This window comes from Hydra vulgaris, chromosome 14, assembly GCF_038396675.1.
Source record: "Hydra vulgaris chromosome 14, alternate assembly HydraT2T_AEP".
NCBI lineage: Eukaryota > Metazoa > Cnidaria > Hydrozoa > Anthoathecata > Hydridae > Hydra > Hydra vulgaris.
The window spans coordinates 22,328,437-22,349,906 of record NC_088933.1 but is presented as its reverse complement, the minus strand read 5'-3'; the positions used below and the strand labels follow the sequence as shown (position 1 = coordinate 22,349,906).

Below are 21,470 nucleotides of genomic sequence, written 5' to 3'. Positions count from 1 at the left end.
AAAATAAATTTGTCTTACAGAGTCAATATCTCCCACTGCATGGGAGAAACTGTCAAGCATCACAGACGTGATGCTTGACAGTTTCTCCCATGCAGCTTAATTTGTAGGCTTCTCTGGCTTTTCTCCACACTTTTTGCGTGCTGTCAGATAATTTTAAATTGAATTTCGATTCGTTGCTCCCAGAATCTTTTTCTAGAAATTTAACAGCATGTTTTTGAACTTCTTAACAAACTCTGATTTTCTCTCAGATACAATTTCTGATTGTCTGATTTGATAATTTTGATTCTATAATCCTCTTTCAGGCCTGTTTCTCAAGCAGAAATAAAGCAATTTTTTCTTGGAAAAATATTGTTATTTATTAAAAATTATTTCTGTTTGTCCTTTTTATGGAATATTGTTGTCATATTTGAGCTAGTTCTTCTAAGATGCTCTTTCTTTCCTAAACAAGGTCTAAAGACATATGTAGCGCAATGGATCTGCTCTAGCTGCCAAGTTTGAGATAATAAATTATGTGAATTATTTAAGAAGTAAAGTCTTCTCTACGGTCCGAATTAAAGGTAACTTTGAGACCATATCTAAATCGAAGTTTCCGAAAAAGTAAAGCTTTCTCTACGGTCCGAATTAAACGTAATTTTGAGACCATAACAAAAAAAAAAAGACGTCCCATCAACAAAACATGTCGAAAGCCGCTAGTCAAAAAGATACACTCTTATATATATTTATATGAATCCTAAAATGGAAAAACAATCACACATGATAAGCACATATACATAACATACAAATGATTAAGTTTTTATCAAAACTGTTAGAAGTCTTCTTTTTGTGACCATGCCCATCTATTGTGGGGTGATTTTCTGATCAAATTATACTTCTTTATTATGTCGGATACTGTATTATGCGAAATTCTTTTGCTGCACCTGGTGCTAAGTTTTACCCTGATTGACTAGATCAACAGCTAAATTTATTTGAGCAATAGTCCAATGACGTTTACCTCCAGCTATTTTACTAAAAAACATAATTCGAGTTTTTTGTTATGCAATTTCATTAATTGTCAAAGTTTCAATGAATTTCACATAAAATTGACAAAAAGTTACCTAAATATCGCTTAGTCAGATAATTTTTTTACAAGCCTATTCAACACTAAGTTTCTTTTAGGGCAAATAATAAACCAACTGAAGCATGAATCAAAAAAAAGGAATGATAAATAACATCCTATTCCCAACAGAAATAAAATCACAGACAAAGTAATTACCATTATTCATTGTTTTTAGTATAATTTAAACATTTATTTTTTGAAAAAAAATGTTTGGTCGGATAATTTTTTGAGACACCATAAATGTGTATGTGTTTGTGTGTGTGTGTGTATATATATATATATATATATATATATATATATATATATATATATATATATATATATATACATATTTATATATATATAGGAATTTATGGCAAACCTGGAATGTACTTCGGCTAACTGGAAAGAAAAAATGGAAGATGCATTTATTACTTTGAGAAAAACATACAGCCAGCATTTTAACCCTCAGTTAGATACTAATCAATTTCCAAGCACAATGAAAGAATTGCAGGAGAACTATAAGTTGGTGTATGCTCATAAATTTAATGATGATCAAGAGGTATTTTCTTCTTCTTTACTTTGTGTATTTGTATTTTTATTTAAAAAAATATTGTTTCAGTTTATTAAATTTTTTAATTTAGTTTATTTTCATTTGATATTGTTTCATAATGTAGCATAAAAAATATAAGCAATTAACAACTGTAAAACATATCATAATTGATTTTGCTATCAAGAAAGGCCAAACTGTTTAGCAAGTAATCAAAGTTGCTCAAGGCCAAAAATCTAGGCTTGGATAAAAACCAGCGAAGTTGACATTTTAGGACTCAAATTTAAATCAAAGACAAATTTAGATCATGCGTAGACCAAATTTAACTGAAAGATGAATTTAAGCCATATATGTAGCCCAAATTTAATTGAAAGACAAATTTAGACTTCTAAACTGAATTTTACTGAAAGCCAAATTTGGATTTTAAAAAAAAAATTTAATTTAAAGAAAACCTTATGGTTTTGCCATGAAGTACATCAGAAAAGTATTAAACTAGGAAGTTCAAACCTCCTTCTTTACCGGTGGTGCGAAATATGCCCAGAGCTTGTTTTGAATCCTGGGTCTCTTGCTTTTAAAGCAACCGCTCTAACCACTGCGTCGGGGTTGCTATATAATTGTTTTGTATAAACTAAAATTATTATTTTTTAGCTTGTAATTAACCATAATTCAAAACACGGCGAAGAACAAGTGAAGCCAAGTAAATTTTAATTTATTAAAAATATATATGCTTACAAAAAACAATTTGCGTCGAAATAAAGAATTTGAACATTCAGTAATAATAAGAATTTAAGTTATGGAATCTTTGCAACTCCAAATATTTTTGAACGAACATGAACAAAAAATCGTTTACAACATTTAATGAAAAATTTTGATTGTCGATTTTATAAAGGAAAAAGGATCATTAAGAATATTAGGTTAAATATTCACCTGATTTTACCTTCAGGATTTTCTGGAAGCGATAAATAAGATTTAATAAGTGATGATTAGACTTAGTGTCTAAAAAAGACTTATCGAATATTGACTCTGTAAGACAAATTTATTTTCAACATGTTTTTTTTTTTTTTTAACTGAAATCATGTTCCCAAGGCTGAGTGAGCTACTTTAGTTGAGGAAGCTACTTCTTTTACTGTTTTTTTTTTTTTTTTTTTTTTTTTTTTTATTTTTTTTTAGATTATTCACCTCCCCAAGGCCCGAGGGGGCCACTCCAGTCGAGGAGGCTACTTATTTTTTTTTTTTTTTTAGTTGTTATTTGTGGTGCAACCCTCTCTCAACTCTTTAACTCCGAAACACGAACCTTGCCGAACAAGGCCGCTGCGCGAGGAAACTAAGTTGAGCGCGGTACTTCCAGGGACGTGGTGGGAGTCGAACTCCGAACCTCTTGCTAACAAAGCAAGCGCTCTTACCACTACACCACTACCGCATGGATACAACCCTCTCTTATCCCTTTAACTCCGAAACACTTTTCGGAGTTAAAGAATTAAAAGATGGTTGTAACCAATAGAAATAGGTTGATATACATAAAACATATAATATATTTCATAATTATTCGTCTTTATAAATTGAAAAAAACTTGATAGCTTTCGAATTTAACTGAAAGTTAAATGAAATTTTGAAACTATTACCCAATTTAACTGAAAGCCAAATTTCTATTTCAACTTCGGCACCAAAGTCAAAGCCGAAGTCGACTTCGTCTTTCAGTAAACTTCGTAAGCCGAATTTTAATGAATATCCGCCGGTCCTTAAGCCTGGACTAGAACATGGTCATTTGTTATATCTTAAATAGTGGTTGCATCTTAAATAGAGGTCACATCTTAAATAATGGTCACATCTTAAATAGTGGTCACATCTTAAATAGTGGTCACATCTTAAATAATGATTGCATCTTAAATAGTGATCGCATCTTAAATAGTGGTAGCATCTTAAACAGTGGTCACATCTTAAATCGACTTAAATAGTGGTTCTTTTGTTTTTAAATCATATTTTTATATATAAATCTCTTTTCTTTTCTTTTTTTATACAGGAAAATAGTGTTCTTTCAAATAAGTGTAAAAGAACTGAAAGATCTGTGCGTGTTATTATGCTACGAGATCTTATTCATAATGCACTTACTGCACACAAATCTTCATATTATGTTCCAACAGCATCATTTTTGGTATGTTTATCAATGCTTTTTTAAAGGTAGTACTTACCATACTTGTTTCAATAACTTCATTTTTTAAAATCATTTAACAATTTTTAAAAAATTCTATTTGTAGATGTTTAGTGCCTACCCTGTCTTAGAGTTGAAAGAAGCTGTTGACTTTTATAAAAATAACAGGCTTTTGACGAAAATACGTATTCCTAACATGCAAAAGATCCAAACATTGCCAATTTGCTCTACAAAGTTTTCATTTTCTAATACGTAATTTTAAAATATTTTTTTTAAATTGAATTTTTTTTTTCTTTAATATTTATAATCTTAAAACATCAATAAATACTGGTTGTTATACTTTTTTGTTGTTGTTGATTTTTTACATAAAACCTTTAAGACACAGGAGAAAAAAGAGGACATGGTATAATAATATATGATAAATGATTTATTTATAGTTTATAATTTAACTATTATTCACAAATTTTTTAATATTTTGTATTATAACTATATCATAATTATATAGTTTTATATAAACATATAATAATTATATTATAATTAATAATAATATATAATATCTATATATATATATATATATATATATATATATATATATATATATATATATATATATATATATATATATATATATATATATATATATAAAATATATTATAATTAATAATAATAATATAATTAATAATAATGATAGTTACCCTTTAAGCAAGCTACTTCATCTTGTTTTATTAACTAAAACACAATACTGTGTGATTTACATTCTTTTAATTTCAATATTTCATTTTTATTTAAATATTAATTTTATATATCAAACTATAAGTTTTTTTTCCTTGAAAATTAATGCTTTGGAATGTGTTGTCCTCATTTTTTCTTGGCTCATACAGTTTTGTTTTAAGTCTTATGATTTCCCTAAAACCTTTATATAATGCTTCTTCAGATTATCCAAATCATTGCTTACTACTACCCTGAAGCTGACTTTTAAAACTCCTTTTGTGATTTTCTTCATGACAGTCCATGGGCAATAGTTAGTTAAACTCTGACTCTAGTTACTATAGACCAATCAGTCTTTTCTCCATTATTAGCAAGGTTTTTGAAGCTTTAACTACAATCTAATATCTCATCTTAAATCAAACAACTTACTCTCTGATAAAATTTTTACAGATTTTAATGTTCACATTCTACAGATGACTTGTTAACTGTCATAGATGAAAGTTTTTATTGTGCCTTAGATAAAGGTAGCGAGGCAAGGGCTATTACTCTTAACATACCAAAGGCTTTTGATAAATTCAAGCTTCTTCAAAACCTTTCTTCATTTGGTGTATCTATGAATGTTTTTAAGATTTTTTTCTTTAATATTCCTTTTTTTAACTGCAGTGTTAAAAATGTGTTTGAAAGCTCTTCTTAATTTCCAAAAACTTCTAAGGTAACACGAAGCTTTATCCTTGGTCCTGTATTGCTTCTCATCTATATTATTGATCTTCCTGAAAATTATCATTTTTTGGTTGCTTAGAACAGGTAGCCAATCTTGAATCTGATCTCACTTTTTTAGCAGCTTAGGACTTGCAGTTGCTTGTGAATTTAAACTCTAAAAAAAAGTTATTTACTGCAAACAATTATTGCACTATTGTTAATGTTCCTATATTGATAAATGGCAATACTCATACTTAATTCTCTACTTTATGTCTTCTTAGATTATTGTTCAAGCTGATCTCTTGTGGATATGGTATACGAACCATTGCAAAATTTGCACCTGCTAAACTTACCCCTCTTTATCATGCTCATAATATCCTTACTCCAAATTTCACTTCTAAAAATTTATTCCTACATGGAATACTATTGTCATATTTGGATTGGTTCTTCTAATGATGCTATTTTTCTTCTAGACAAGATCTAAAAATGTATTTTAAATGTAATAAGATCTACTATTGCTGCTAAACTTGACCCTCTGCCCCATTGTTGTAATGTTATATCACTTTCTCTTTTCTACAAATACTGTAATGGTTGCTGCTCAAAAAAGCTATTATCTTTTGTTCCATCAACCAAAACTCAATCACTCATCCTTCAAAGGTTTAAATCTTTTACTCTGTCCTATCATGCTCTAAAATCTTTTTTTCGTTTCTTTCTTTGCAAATCACTCCAGAATATGAACTTTGACAAACAAGGCTGCTGTGTAAAGAAACAAGTCAAGTGCATTACTACCAGGGACATGATGGGGATCGAACACTGAACTTCTCTGTTGTAGAGAAAGCCCTTTACCAATACACTAATACCGCATTAACTGGAATTCTATCTTCATGTTTTTCTAACTTTGACCATCTACAGTTATTTAAATCTTCTGTCAAACATTTTCTTTATAACAATTTTATTTATTTTCTCCTAACTTAAATAGTGGTAGCTTGTAGCCTTGTTTGAAATAAATTAGTTGAAAAAAAGTCTGTTTTCTCTTTTATTGTGGAAAATGAGTTAAAAAGCAGCGTAAAAATATAAGTAGCTCCCAATATAAACATAAAAGTGACTCCCAACATAAACGGTTGTTTGAAGCCTGTTCAAAGTATTTTAATTTTTTTTAACTAAAAAAAAATTAACATATGTTAACTATTAAACATTATTAACTATTAATTATTGTAAAATTATTACAATAAAAACTAAAAAAAAATTATTTTTTTTTTCCATTAAAGATATGAGCGTGTTTTAAGTTCTGTTATTCCCATGAAAGTTTTTTCTTTGGCTCGTGCTTTTTATGTTCAAATTAGAGAAGGAAAAGAACATTCTAAACAGATAAAAGAGCAAGATATCATTGATATGCCTGATGTTAATTTTAGTGGAACTTTGAGGCTGAATTTTGATTCAATTCTAGGTGGACATTCGGCTTTCTTAATCAGTGCAATAATCTCTAAAAAGGTAAGAAATTTTGGAAACAGAATACATATATGCTTCTTGTGCAGGTATGTATGAATATATATATATATATATATATATATATATATATATATATATATATATATATATATATATATATATATATATATATATATGCAGTTCTGTTTTTTAGGAGTGGAAAATCTACAACTTTGCCACCTTTTTTCTTATTCAATGTATACATTATTATATATATATCAATAATACATTACACTTCCAAAAATAAAAGTTTAATATTATTTTCTCTGAACTCCCTTGAGCATTCTGCATTTAGCAAACTTTCAAGATAATATTTTGACTTTTGCAATGCCGGACTTAGTATTAGTACTAGTTTATGTTGTTTATGTGTTGCTATCAGTGAGTGAGGTTTTAAGCACATTTTGACAGCTGATTCTTGTGGTGTAAAAAATATAACCACAGAGTGCTTATTAAATAAAAACACAAATTTTATATAACTGCACTCCATTTATAACTTTTATAATCTAAAACACCAATATCAACACAATCTAATACTGAAATATTTCGCATGCTTGCTTTACTTTTTGCTTGCAAAATGTAAAACTTTTATAAAAATTAATTTTACCTTTTGCTTATTTAATGAGTAGTTTTAATATATTATTATCACTGTTAAAAAAAACTTTAGCTGAAAGTTAAAAAGTTTATTGTTATTATTAATATTAAAAATACTGGATTACTTCTTGCCCTTAACAATGGCAACTAGGGGTAAACGGATTCTATCTGGTATCAAAAGGGTAAACAAATTCTATCTGTTGACCAGCCTCACACCCCTTCTTCATCTATTAGGCTGACACATGTATGTTGAATGCTGGATCTTCTTGACTCAATGCATGGGTTTTACTTGTGTCTCTGTTTTTATGACTATGCAACTCATTCTATTATCTCCTAATGAGGGTACAGCTCTAAAACTCAGTTTTATGGTTCTGAGGCTGACTGGTAGTCAGGTTTCCCGAACTCTGTGGTAGCTCTCAGAGAGGCTGATTCCATCAACAGCTGAAAAATATCAAAGTATTGACATGTTGCGCATGGATGGTGTCCCTGTTTGTACTTTTGGTGTGCATTGTCAAGGCCACATTTGGAGCCCTTTGTTATGGCTTATGGTTTATTAATAGTAATGGGGCAGTTGCTTGAGCTATTAAACAGTGTACTAAGTACTATCTATGCTTTGAGTCGAGTTCTTTAACAAATTTAAAAATAAATAAAGTACCATAAACTATAAAACACAAAAAACTATCATCATCACCAAGTCCTCTAAACCTTTTCTTCTGTTGAATCTTATCTCTTGCAAAGTTCACCAGACCTACTTGCTCTTTGAGAGACTAATTTGAATTTAGCTGTCTCATCTTGTGATCTTAGTGTTGATGGTTATCTTTTTTTTTGATTTGTAAAAACTCCAATAGCCACATGCTTGGCCTGGGCATTTACATTCGAAAGAGTTCACTTATTTGTTGGGAAACTAGATTTGAATCCACAGAACAGAGTATTCTTTTATGTGCTTTCGTTTAGCACCACTTCACCCTATTGCTTTCATCATTGTTTTATATTGCTCTCCTTCATCTCAAGACTGTACTCTTTTTGATGTTATTTCTGATCATATTGAACGAGCCCTCTTTCTTTATCCATCAGCCAACATTGTTGTTGGTGACTTTAATGCTCATCACTCTGAATGGCTTGGCTCAAGTGTCAGTGGCTCTGCAGACATTAAAGCCCACAACTTTAGCCTTTCTCAATTCCTAACTCAAATAGTCAACTTCCCAACTCGCTTTCCAGACAACCTGAATCATTTATCTTCTCTACTTGACTTTTGTCTTGTTTCTGATCCTAGTCAGTGCTCAGTTTCTCCGCATTCACCCTTAGGTGCTTCTGATCACGGTTTGATCTCTCTGAAACTGTTATCTCATTCTTCTTCTTCATCTGAATCCCCCTATTATCATACCTCTTACAGCTACCTTAAAGTTGACTGGGACTTATTCTGTGATTTTCTTTGTGATGGCCCTTGGGTAGAAAGCTTTCGTCTTCCTGCTGACAAATGTGCTTCTTACATAACTTTATGGATTCAGGCTGGCATGAAACCTTTATTCCCTCTCGATGATTCTAAGTCAAGCCTCACTCTTCTCCGTGGTTTTCCTCACATTGTGCTGCTGCAATTTCCAATCGAAACCGTTACTTCAATATCTATCAGCAAAATAATTCTCCAGAAAATAGATGTCTGTTTATTACTGCTAGAAACCATTGTAAAAAAAATTTTGTCCAATGCCAAAGCCCACTATTTTCAGGTCATGAAATCTCGTGTTTCATCACAAAAATTAGGCTCTCGTGACTTTTGGAGAATCTTTAATAGTATCAATAATAAGGACAAATCTGTTATGCCACCTCTCTTGTATGGTTCAGACTTTGTCACCTCACTTAAAGACAAATCTGAATTCTTTGCTAAGAACTTTTCATCAATATCATCTCTTGATTCCACTGTTGCATTCTACCTGATTTAGCCATCAAACAGGTTGATCCATTGCTTGATATTCAATACCCTTCTACAGTCTGTGGTCCAGACAACATACCTGTTATAGTCTTGAAGAAGTGTTCTCCGGAGCTGTCATCTTTACTTTTAAAACTATTTAACAAGTACTTATTAGAGTCTTGTTTTCCAAAGTGCTGGAAAACGGCATCTGTTATCCCTATTTTCAAAAATTTTGGAGAGCGATCTGGTTTGTTGAGCGATCTTCTTCCTATCATAAGCAAGATTTGTGAATCTTTAATTGACAAACACTTAATCTCTCATCTTGAATCTAATAACTTTCTTTCTGATCATCAATATGGATTTTTATCTTCTTGTTCTACAGCTGATTTGCTAACAGTAATAACTGATAGATTTTATTGTGTATTAGATAAAGGTGGAGAGGTTAAGGCTATTGCTCTTGACATTTCTAAAGCTTTTGATGAAGTTTGGCATGTTGGCCTATTCCATAAGCTTTCTTCTTACGGTGTATCTGGTAACATCATTAAGATTATTAAATCCTTACTTTCTAATTGTAGTATAAAAGTTGTCCTTGATAGACAGCACTCTTCTTCCTATCCTGTTACTTCAGGGGTTTATCAAATTTAAATCCTTGGCCCTATACTCTTTTTAATTTACATTAATGATTTTCCAGATATTCTCACATCTAAGGTGGCATTGTTTGCTGATAATATTACCATTCATTCTTGTCATGATAAGAAGCCAACACTCTGATTGCTTGGAGAACTTTAATTTAGATGAATTGGCTGGTGAACTTTAATTCAGATAAAACTCAATATTTTTCAGCTGATTGTTATTGCAATAATTTAGATCTTTCTATATTTATGAATGGTAATGTACTCGATGAGTCATGTATCCTTCATCTTCTAGGATTAACTCTTACTTCTGATCTGTCTTGCAAACCATATATAAAATGTGTTGTAAAGTTAACATCTGCTAAGGTTGCATCGCTTTATTGAGCTCGACACTTTCTTACTCCGCATTCCGTTCTCTATCTCTATAAATCTCAAATCTGGCCTTGTATAGAATACTGTTTCCAGAAAAGACATCATTAAATGATCTGGGACAGATCATTTAATGATGTCTTTTCTGCAAAAATGCTCTGCATAGTTGGACCTGCTCTTGCAGCGAACCTCCAACCATTATCACATCGTCGTAATGTTGTTTTTTCTCTTTTCTACAAATACTATAATGGGCACTGCTCTAAAAAGCTTGTGTCTCTTGTGCCATCTAATAAAATTCATTGTCATGTTACTTGTTATTCAATTAAGTCTTATCCTTTTTCTGTGACTGTTCCTAAGTGCTCCAAAAACTTTTTTTCTAGATTTTTTATTTGAACATCAGTTTTATGGAATTCGCTTCCAATTCGCTTCCTACATCTTGCTTTCCTGATTTATATAATTTGCAATCTTTTAAGTCGTCTGTCAATTGTTATCCTGCTCTAAAATCTTCATCTTTTCTCTTCCAGTAACTTCCAACTTGGTCTCAAGATGCCTCGAGACTCATATTTAAATGCCTTGGTCTTGGTATTCGTTTTGAAGCCTAAAGTCTGGGTCTTAGTCTTGGTCTTGATATATATATATATATATATATATATATATATATATATATATATATATATATATATATATATATATATATATATACAACCCGTAGATGTTGTCCGAAAGTTTTTTCCATATTTTGTTGACAAAAAGTAAAAATTAAAATGCAAGATCGGAATTTATTTTTTTTTATTAATTGAGAGACTGCCTGCCCCAAACACTCCCTTGCGGGTCAGGCTAAAAGGTAGTCGATGTAGCAGCACTCCCTTGCGAGTCAGGCTATTTGTCAGTCGATGCAGCAGCACTCCCCTGCGAGTCAGGCTATAAGATAGTCGATGTAGCAACACTCCGCGCATGATTTACAGTAAAAAAAAAAAAAAAAAAAAACATTTTATTAAAAAAATTGAAAATAAAAACATTTTATTAAAAAAAAAAAAAAAAAAAACATTGTTTATATTGTTAAAAACATTCAGAATGTTTTTAAAACATTCTGGTCAATTTAATTTGCATTTTTGTGGTTTTTTTTTAAAACGATTTATTTGTAATTAAATTAATGGTTTTTACTTTTGTCCAACACGCAAATGTTGGACGAAAGTCAAAAGTAATTAAAAGTGACGTATGTGTTGGCGTAAGAATCACTTTTTTCCTTCCGCTCTTCCCAAAGACAACAAACTATAGATCTATATATATATATATATATATATATATATATATATATATATATATATATATATATATATATATATATATATATATATATATATATATATATATATTTATTCTGTTGTTATGTATAGTTTTTTGAATCATGTTTTAGATTTATGGAAAAAATTTTTTGTAACAGAACTAAATTTAAAAACTTTAACAGTTTCAGTAGCGGTTGCGCAAATGGCTATGTGTTTTATTAGTGTTTCAGATATAAGTACCCTTTGAAATGATAAAAAGAATACCCACTTGAAATGTGTTAATTAATTGCAATTGATATCTCAAGTTTAAAAAACATATAGAAATAGACCTAAAAATACGTCAAATAATAGACTTACCATGACCCCTATAATACGGGTCATGGTAAGTCTACTCCACACTGACCATTTCTATTCAAATTCTTTATATAGTCGTTTTATTTCAATAATTTTTAGCAAAGCAAACCAAATGTCTTTGTTTTTGAGTTAATGATTAATGTTCAATAATAAAAAAATAATGTTCAAATTAATGTTTAATTGTTTAATTAATTTTCAATGCTTTATAACTTCTTATTGTATAATTGTAAACATCTGTTAAAAAAGCGGGACCATCTTGTTAATTTTTTTCTACATTTAGTTTCTATTAATTTTTTGCTAAAATTTTTTCAGACCATCTGCAGCTTAATAGGACCTTGCCCCGTTAATTAGTTTTGAAAAAAATAAAAGTTCGAATGTAAAATTTTTTTTTCTATAAAAATTGTAAGTAGTCTTTTTAATGTGTATCAAGCGCGCAGACTTATCAAATTACCTAAGCACATTAATAACATTAGTATCTCTATTATGACATGCACAACATATTTCTCCCTGTGTTTTTAGAAATTTTAAGCATTTCACAAAGTTCTCTCTCATTTGTTTGTAATAGTATATAATATCTTTAAATATGTTATTTATGTAGTATCTATAGAACTTAATAAAATTTGTTTTGTATTTTAGAAAATTGAAACAAATTTAAAAAAGATAAATTAAAATACAAGCTAAAGGATTTAAACCCCCCAATGCAATTCAGTAGTACATCGAGCTAACCACATCAGCCACTAAGGCATACTATACATTCTTTTTGTAACCCTTTTTAATAGTGTTGTTACAACTTTTAAATAAAAAATTTGATTTTGTCAAAATATGGAAATTAATTTTTTTTTCAAAATAAATTGTAATTACATTTGCCTTCTATTTTTTAAGTTCATCTCATTTAAATAATAATGGAGCAATACAAATTCAGAGCAGGGCCGCTCTGACAACAGGACAATTTGTTCACAATGATTTAGGGAGAAATGATTTAGCCTTAAGTACTTGCTAAATATCTATAATTTACAATCATATTTACAATGTTATTGTATAGATGCCTATTAGATTTTAGAGCTTCACAATTTAGTTTTGTTCTAGGGCCCCATTCCCCCAATCCAGCATGGAACAGCCCTGTATGGAAGTATTTATGAAAATTGCAAGCATAGAGTAAACAAAAAAAATATTTACACAAAGATTTTTTAATGAAATAACAGAGACTTCAATTAAACATAAAAATTGATGATGAATTAAAAAAACCTTATGAGAGTAAACAAAAGTATGTCTTATCTTTTTACTTTTTAAAGAGATTTAGGGATTTTAAAACTATATTCTCAGCTAAATTGACTTTTAGTCGAATAGTAGGAAATCCATAGTTGATTAAATGGCCTATTTGATTTTTCAAAAGTGACTAGTTTTGACTTTCAACTAGTCGACTTTAAGTCGATTTAGTCAGATTCAATCACAACACTACTATTTGATAAACAAAGGGTGTATATTTATAAAATAAAGTTGTGTATTTATAATACGGAAAATAAATGCTATAAATCAAAGTTAAGAAGATATTGCTGCAATTCTATTTTCAAGTAAAAGTAAAACTGTAAATCTTGATATAATTTTATGTATTTTGAAAATTTTGAAGTGTTCTTAAGTTATATATTTGCATAGACATTTGTTCACATTTTTTTATTAAAAAAGTGCTACAACTCTATTACTCTATCAGAGGCTATTCTAGACCATTTTTGACAGCGTTGATCATATTTGGGCGTTGATTTGGGCGCTGCCCAATTGAGGACTTTTTTTTTTAATGTTTTTTACAGCAGATATTATTTTTTTGTGGAAATACACCTATATTCTGCAATATTTTTGCTAGATTTTTCCAGGGCGGGGGAGACCGTTAACTAAATTTTTCTTCTAGAACAGTTCCTGTCTATATTACGCCATTAACTCAGCTGTAACTTCTGTCGTGATTTCTGTGCAGGAATGAGCAAGTTGCTCAATATATTATATGATTTTAGTTGTTTTAAGAGTTTTGCTTAGTTTTGTAAGAATTTTTAAGTTAAAATAATTAAAAATTTTTAATTATTTTCTAATAAAAATTCAAAATTAAAAGTTAAAATTATTATATTGTAATAACCATTAAAGTCATCAATTCAAAATTGTTATAATGAAGGATTTCAATTAACTATAACCATAAAAGCAATGAAAAAACAAGCAACTAGTAAAAAAAATAAAGTTAATGTAAATATCGATAAACTTTTTTAAAAAACCTTTTTTTGTAGTCTTTACATTCTAACAATAAAATAACAAGATGACAAGAAAGTTTCAAATTTTGTTTGTACAGACTTATCAAATTATTGTTTCTTCAACAAATGCAACAACTGCAAGGTTTTAAAGTATTTTTGATGAATTTCAGTTTTAAAAAAGACTTATAATGAATGCCTCAATTCTAGTAAAAAATGAAAAACTTACCAAAAACAGTGTTGTGGTTTTTTTAGATGTCTTAATTTTTACAAATTATCTTCTAAATTGACCAAGTATAGTTTACTTTTTTTAATTTTTTGAAAATGTATTGAGTTCATAACAATCTGTTAAAAATTAATTTGTCAATCAGCAGAAATCAAAAGTTGAATATTTAACTACTCAAATTTGATTTTTTTTGAATTCATTTTTCAACATATTATAAAATAAAGATGTTTGCTCATATGTTTGTTATTCTGGTTTCATTGTATATTGATATATAAATGGATATTAGTTTTAACAAAATTTTTATTTTTAAAATTGTTAGAAGACATTTTTTTGTATAAAACCTGTTTATTTAAATATTTTAGTGTTCACGAAATTGAACCAAGAAAGCATAATTGTGTATTTTATATTGTGAATTGTGATTGCTTTTAATTGTTGTTTACTTGCAAAAAATTAATATCTCAGTTTTTAAATAGGAAAAAATATTATTGAATTTTATAAGCTATTTATGTGCATAGAGAATATATACTTGTCACAAATATAACATTTTGGGGATTTGCCTGAAAAACTGTCTGGATTAAAGTCAGCATTTTTTTAAATAAAGTGTGAAAAATATAAGGACTACGCTGACTTAAATCTTATATTTATAAATATATGTGTATTTGTGTATAAATATGTTTTTAAATACTTTTAACTCACAATTAATAGGTCAACATGGACTATACTCTCCCAGATGAAATGCTGACATGTGATGAATCACATTTAAAAGATTTAAAAGAGAGAGACTGCAATTTTCAAAAAATTACATTAGAGCAGCGTGCAAAGAGAGGGTGGAAAGCATACATGGATAGTTTTCAAAAGCGATATCAAACAGATTTTTCAAACATTGAAAACCATTCAGAAGATAGCGTTGAAAAAGATTATAATGAGAGTGGCAATTTTGAAAAATCACTGTATCTTGATTATCCTCCTAATTTAAGTAAAGAAAATGCAAATGTCATGACCAAAACATTTATTGAACCGAAACTTGAAAGAAAGCAAGTCTCATCTTCAGATAGAGATTCCAAGAGATCTTTAGATTGTGAGCAGGTTTTATTTCCATCTGAAAATGTTGCATCTAGAATTCCCATTATATGTGAGAATCTCACATCTGAAAAATGTTTCACTGCTGAGAAACCTGAAAACAACTTAATTAAAGCAGAAGACATATGTAATAAAAAAGAAGATGCTGCTATAATAAAAAAGCCCAAAACAATCATGCGTACAGTTAAATCTGACGTTATATCAGAAAACGAAAATCACAACAAGAAAAAAGTAAAGTTTAGTAAAGCAGAAGAGAAACAATTAAAATACTATGGATACATTGTATCAAAATTGATTTCTTGTGACAAAAGTTTGAACTGTTCTTTTTTTTCAAAACGTTGTAAGCCTTGTAACAAAAGCTTAGTGAAGCAGCTTGTATATACAGCTGATTTACCATTGCGAAATTCAAGTAAGAAAAAAATGGTTTCTATAAATCAACTGAAAGATACTAAACTTTGTGCTTCACAAACAAGTCTAACTTTTCATCGAGATTTATCTGATGAACAACCTATACCAACGAATGCTATGAACACTCATGATTTGATGCTTATTAAACCGCTCCAGATAACTTTATGTTTGAAGAGTTCTCCATATCGTATATTGAAATTTAAAGCCCCAATCAAAACTGAGCAAAAACTTGTTTGGCAGAGATTTTTAGAGAACAATGAGCCAGAAATTGAGGGTAAAGTTTTTTTGTTTGTTTGTTTGTTTGTCTTTTGATTTTGTTTTTTTAAATTAAATTTTATGAAAAAAGTATTGATTTTTTATTATATTGTAATACTTTTTTTTTTTAATGCAATAACCCATTTCAATTAAATGAAAGTTGTATGTTTATATGATTTACAGGAGTAACACATAATTTTCAAGAATTAAGCTTTTAAAGCATTTGTTTTTAAATTAATTTTTTTATGGAACATCACAATTGTGTGCGATAGTTTGCTTTTAATTGTGTGCAATGGTTATTTAAATAACGTGTGTACACACAGATATTTATATTTGAATATAAATATATAATATTTATATTTGAATATAAATACTTAATATTTGCATCTGAACATAAATATTTGTGTGTACACTTGTTGCGCTCTCTCTTTTTTTGTGTGTGTTTAGAATAGACCCTTTCAAATCAAAATGGAGAAGTTAATTTATTCTCCCCTATATTATTTCTGTTTTTTTATTTGACATGTAAACTGTTCTAAATGAAGTATATGTTTTTCGTGCATTTTTTGCTATTCCTTGTTTTGAATTTTTTGCTATTCCTTGTTTTACTGATTTTTAAGGTCTAATTTTAAAGCTCATATTTCCTGCTTTATTTTTATGACCAATAGATTTGGTTAACTACTAAGCTAAACCATGGTTAACCACTAAATCAAGCTTAACCTAATATATATTTACCTAATATATAACTAAGCTGATTAATCAGACTTATTTGGATTTACTATTTGGCAGAAAAAAACTATAAAAATGTTAAATTGCATTGTGCTTAATAAACATTTAGTAAGCACTGCATGTGATAATTTTTTGTCTTAATGGAGATGTTCAAAGTAACTTGTTTAAATATCATTATTTTTTGTGTTTACCTCCCAAAAAAAATTACATATATATACATACATATATACATGTATGTATATATGTATGTATATATGTATATATGTATATATGTATATATGTATATATATATATATATATATATATATATATATATATATATATATATATATATATATATATATATATATATATATATATATATATGTATATATATATATGTATATATGTATATATAGTACATATAGTTTCAACTATTTTATTATCATCTTGTTGCAGGAAAAAGCATTCTGTAGATTTAGACTTTTTTAAGACAATTTTTAAAACTAAAAGGTGTAAGTTAAAACTATGATCTTTTTATTGCATACAATAATCTAAATGTTTTCTCAGTATAAAACTTTAGATTTAAATAAAATGGCAGATTGAAAGCCATTATTGATTATATAATTTTTTTATTTTATTTTTTTTTTATTTTTGTGCAAAAAGAAAAATAAATTTATGGCCAAGTATTAAAGTTAAAATATTAAAATTTAAATCTTCAGTTTGATTTAAAACTTTAAATAATAATATAAAGTACTTAACTGCCCTGACTAGCTTCTTTATTTTGACGTTAGGTAACATCAGTAGCATAGTGACAAAAAAAGGACCACACACTTCCTCCACTTCCTACTACAAAATTTTTTTTCTGGGCCTCTAAATTAATTTTCTTAAGCCCCCTCCTTCCCCCCTCCCACACACACACTTTCTTTCTGTCTTTTTGAAAAAAAATATGCATGAAAGCAAAACCTTATTTATAAAAACAATTTTAATTCAATTAAAATTGTTTTTATAAATTTATAAAAACCAGTATACGCTATGTAAGTAGAAAATCTAATGAAAGTTTTCTTATCTTCAATATGGTTAATTACACCTTTTAAATTTAATTGCGCTGCTATTTTTGCTTCAATAACTATTAGGTTTAGACAAAATGTTTTGTGCTAAAGTTTTTCCTAATGTGTTTTAATTCTTTTTAATATGCTTAAGAATCTTTTTGCAGTTGCCACGAAAATGGCAATTGTCAAGTTTGGGATAAGGGCTGTGGTTGTACTTGTGAAAGTATAATCACAGCCCTTATCCCAAAATTTTTGACACAGGTAAAATTTCTGCATTTTACCTGTGTCAAAAATCACAATATGTTATTTTTGACACAGGTAAAATGCAGAAATTTTCTTCTACCTTTATTCCAATTGTTGCCTCAACCCAAATCATTTGTCAATGTAGCATCACTTTTTTTGCATATTCTCCATAAATCATTTGATACATTTACTAAACCTCCTAACCCAATAGTCGCTGTTTATTCTCGCACTTTACCCATTAAAAGTTTTCGCATTTTATAAATGCTTTGTTATTGTTAACAATTTGACCGAATCTAAAATACTTTACACATCTGTAATTCTTGTTTTGAAAATTTATTTCTATTGAGAAAAAGGCATTTGCTAATTGCAAAGTCGTTGCATTTTATTGTTACTATCATAGTTGTAGCCATAAGTTATCCATATAAAGTATACATACAGCGAGCAACCACTATTAAAGTTGAAAGTTGCTGAAAGAGAAAAGAGGAAGTTTTTAAAGCAGAATAACAATTAACAGATGTCTTAAAAAATTGCAAATTATATGAGTCTGGAAAACAAGATAAAGGAAGCGAATTCCAAAGGACTGATGTTCGTGAAAAAAACTAGACGAATAAGATTTTTTGGAGCACTTAGGAACAGTCATAGTAAAAGGATGAGACTTTTTTTTTGTTTTTTTGTTATTTAGGTGCCCCAAGAAGACCTAACGGTCTTGTCACAGAGCTCCGCGGAAGTGCATTTAATCAGGAAGTTCACGCCTCCTTCCTTACCGTGACGCAAAAATATGCTCAGAGCTCATTTCAAACCTGGATCTCTCGCTTCTATAGCAAGCGCTCTAACCACTGCGCCATGGTCGCACAAGATGGCCAGACTTAATTGAATGATGAGTAACATGAGAATGAATTTTAGTTGATGACACATGAGACGCAAGTTCTTTGGAGCAGTGCCCATTACAGTATTTGATCGGTGAATGTTAAAAGGGCAGAAGTCCAATGTAAATTTTGGAAAACTAAAAAAAACTGCATGGTAAAAAACATCCTCTTCAAAAAAAAATTGTTTAACCATTAACAAAAATTTACTATGGCAGAAAATGCAGTTTTTTTAGTTTTCTGAAAGTTTACATAATTGGACTTCCGCCCTTTTAACATTCAATGATTCATTTATAGAAAAGAAAAAGAGAAGTAACATTATGACATTATGATAATGGTTGGAGGTTGGCTGCAAGAACAGGTCTAACTATGTTTACAATGCATTTTTGCACCTTGTCTAAAAGAAAAAGAGCATCATTCAAAGATCTGCCCCAGATATGACAACAGTATTCCATACAAGGATGAATTTGAGATTTAAAGAGATAAAGAATAGCATCCGGTGTAAGAAAGTGGCAAGCATGATAAAGAGATGCTAATTTTGCAATGGATTTGATATATGGTTTTCAAGAAATGATCAAAAGTAAGAATATATTAGTAAGAAAAGTAAGAAATACTAGAAGATGAAAAGTATATGACTCATCAAGTACATTACCATTCATAAATATAGAAAGATCTAGATTATTGCAATAACAATTAACTGGAAAAAAAATGAGTTTTATCTGAATTAAAGTTCACCAGTCACTAAGAGCCTCATGCTGTAGCAGAAATGAGATCCTTTTTAAGCTCAAATGCCCCCTCCAAGTAATCAGAGAGTGTTGAATTCTTATCAAGACAAAAATAAATGGTATTATCATCAGCGAACAATGCCACCCCAATGTGAGAATTTCTGGGAGATTGTTAATGTAAATTAAAAAAAGTATAGGGTCAAAAATATAACCTTGAAAAACTGCTGAAGTTACAGGATATGAAGAAGAGTGCTGTCCATCGAGAATAACTACAATTTATACTACGATTGGTAAGAAAGGGTTCAATAATCTTAAAGATGTTACTTGATACACCGTAAGAAGTGAGCTTATGGAGAAGACCAGCATGCCAATCTATTAAAAGCTTTAGAAGTTTTGAGAACGATAACCTTCTTCACATCTATCAGCCTCTTCCTAAGCTTAGCTTATTCACATCTATCAGTTAATACTGTTCAGTTATCACCTGTAATTACAATCTATCGGTTATTACTGTTAACAAATTAGCAGTAGAACGAGAAGATCAAAATCCATATTGATGGCCAGAAAGTAAGTTAAGATTCAAGATGAGAGATTAAGTGTTTGTTAATAAAAGATTCAAAAACCTTACTTATGATAGGAAGAAGGCTAATGGGATGTTAGTTAGACGAGTCAGATTGCTCTTCATTTTTAAAAATAGGGATAACAGATGCTGCTTTTCAGCGGACTGAAAAACAAGACTCTGATAAGCACTTGTTAAATAATTTTGAAAGTGTAGATGACAGCTTCGGAGAACACTTCTGCAAGACTATAACAGGTATATTGTCCACTAGCTATAGAAGAGTCTAAGCAGAAAATCTAGATACAGAAGCTAGAGTGATACAAATGTTAGGCAATGGATTAACCTGTTTGTTGACTATATCAGGTAGAACGGAACTAGTGAAATCATGAGATGATATTGATGAGAAGTTCTTAGCCATTAGTTCAGCTTTAGGTGAGGTGACAAAATCTGAACCATACAAGAGAGGTGGAATAACAGATTTACCCTTATTATTGATACTATTATAGATTCTCCAGAAGTCACGAGAGCCTAATTTTTGTGACGAAATACAAGATTTCATGACCTTAGAATAGCAGGCTTTGGCATTAGACTAAACCTTTTTATAATGGTTTCTAGCAATAGTAAACAGACGTCTTTTTTTTTTTGAGAATTGTTTTGCTGATAGATATAGTAGTAATGGTTTTGATTTGAATTTGTAGCAGCACAGTGTGAGGAAATCCATGGAGAAGAGTGAGGCTTGACTTGGAATTGCTGATAGAGAATATCAGGTAGAACGCAACCAGGCAACTTATTCACCCTCATAAGGAGATAATAGAATAAGTTGCCTAGTGACACAAGCAAAACCTATTCAATGAGTCAAGAGGATCCAGCATTCATCATCCTAAATTGGAAGCTATGTATTATAAATACATCTACATCAGCCTAATAGGTAAAGAAGGGGTGCGAGGCTGGTCAACAGATTGAATCTGTTAACCCCTTAAATATATATATCAAGGTTTTCATAGAAATAAAAGATTATATTTGATTGATAAAATAAATTTTGATATTTAATTGTAATCACCTTTGTTGTAACTAAGCAATTGAGATTCAATTTCGAAAATGGTATTGAACTAAGATTTTCCAAGTGATACTTAAATGACCCTTGTTATTTTGGTATCATTGGTTTAAACCATGGATTGAATCATTTTGAAAAATGTTGGTATAGGCCAAATTAAGAATAAATTTTAAAAACAAAAGTAAAACAAAGTACTATGTTTACAAATTTAATAAAATCTTTTATGTTTCAACAACTATTTTAAATTCACAAGTGATGTTCATAATTA

General features: G+C 29.4%; 1 protein-coding gene across 1 annotated transcript in view; it reads left to right on the top strand.

Moving 5' to 3' along the window:
• Nucleotides 1-21,470, top strand: part of LOC105845686 (general transcription factor 3C polypeptide 1) — a 141,230-nt gene that overhangs the window by 95,249 nt on the left and 24,511 nt on the right. The window contains exons 23-27 of the mRNA XM_065817745.1: nucleotides 1,443-1,637; nucleotides 3,646-3,777; nucleotides 3,881-4,026; nucleotides 6,450-6,672; nucleotides 14,967-16,023. Of these exons, the coding sequence (XP_065673817.1) occupies nucleotides 1,443-1,637; nucleotides 3,646-3,777; nucleotides 3,881-4,026; nucleotides 6,450-6,672; nucleotides 14,967-16,023 (1,753 nt within the window). The remainder of the gene's footprint in view (nucleotides 1-1,442; nucleotides 1,638-3,645; nucleotides 3,778-3,880; nucleotides 4,027-6,449; nucleotides 6,673-14,966; nucleotides 16,024-21,470) is intronic.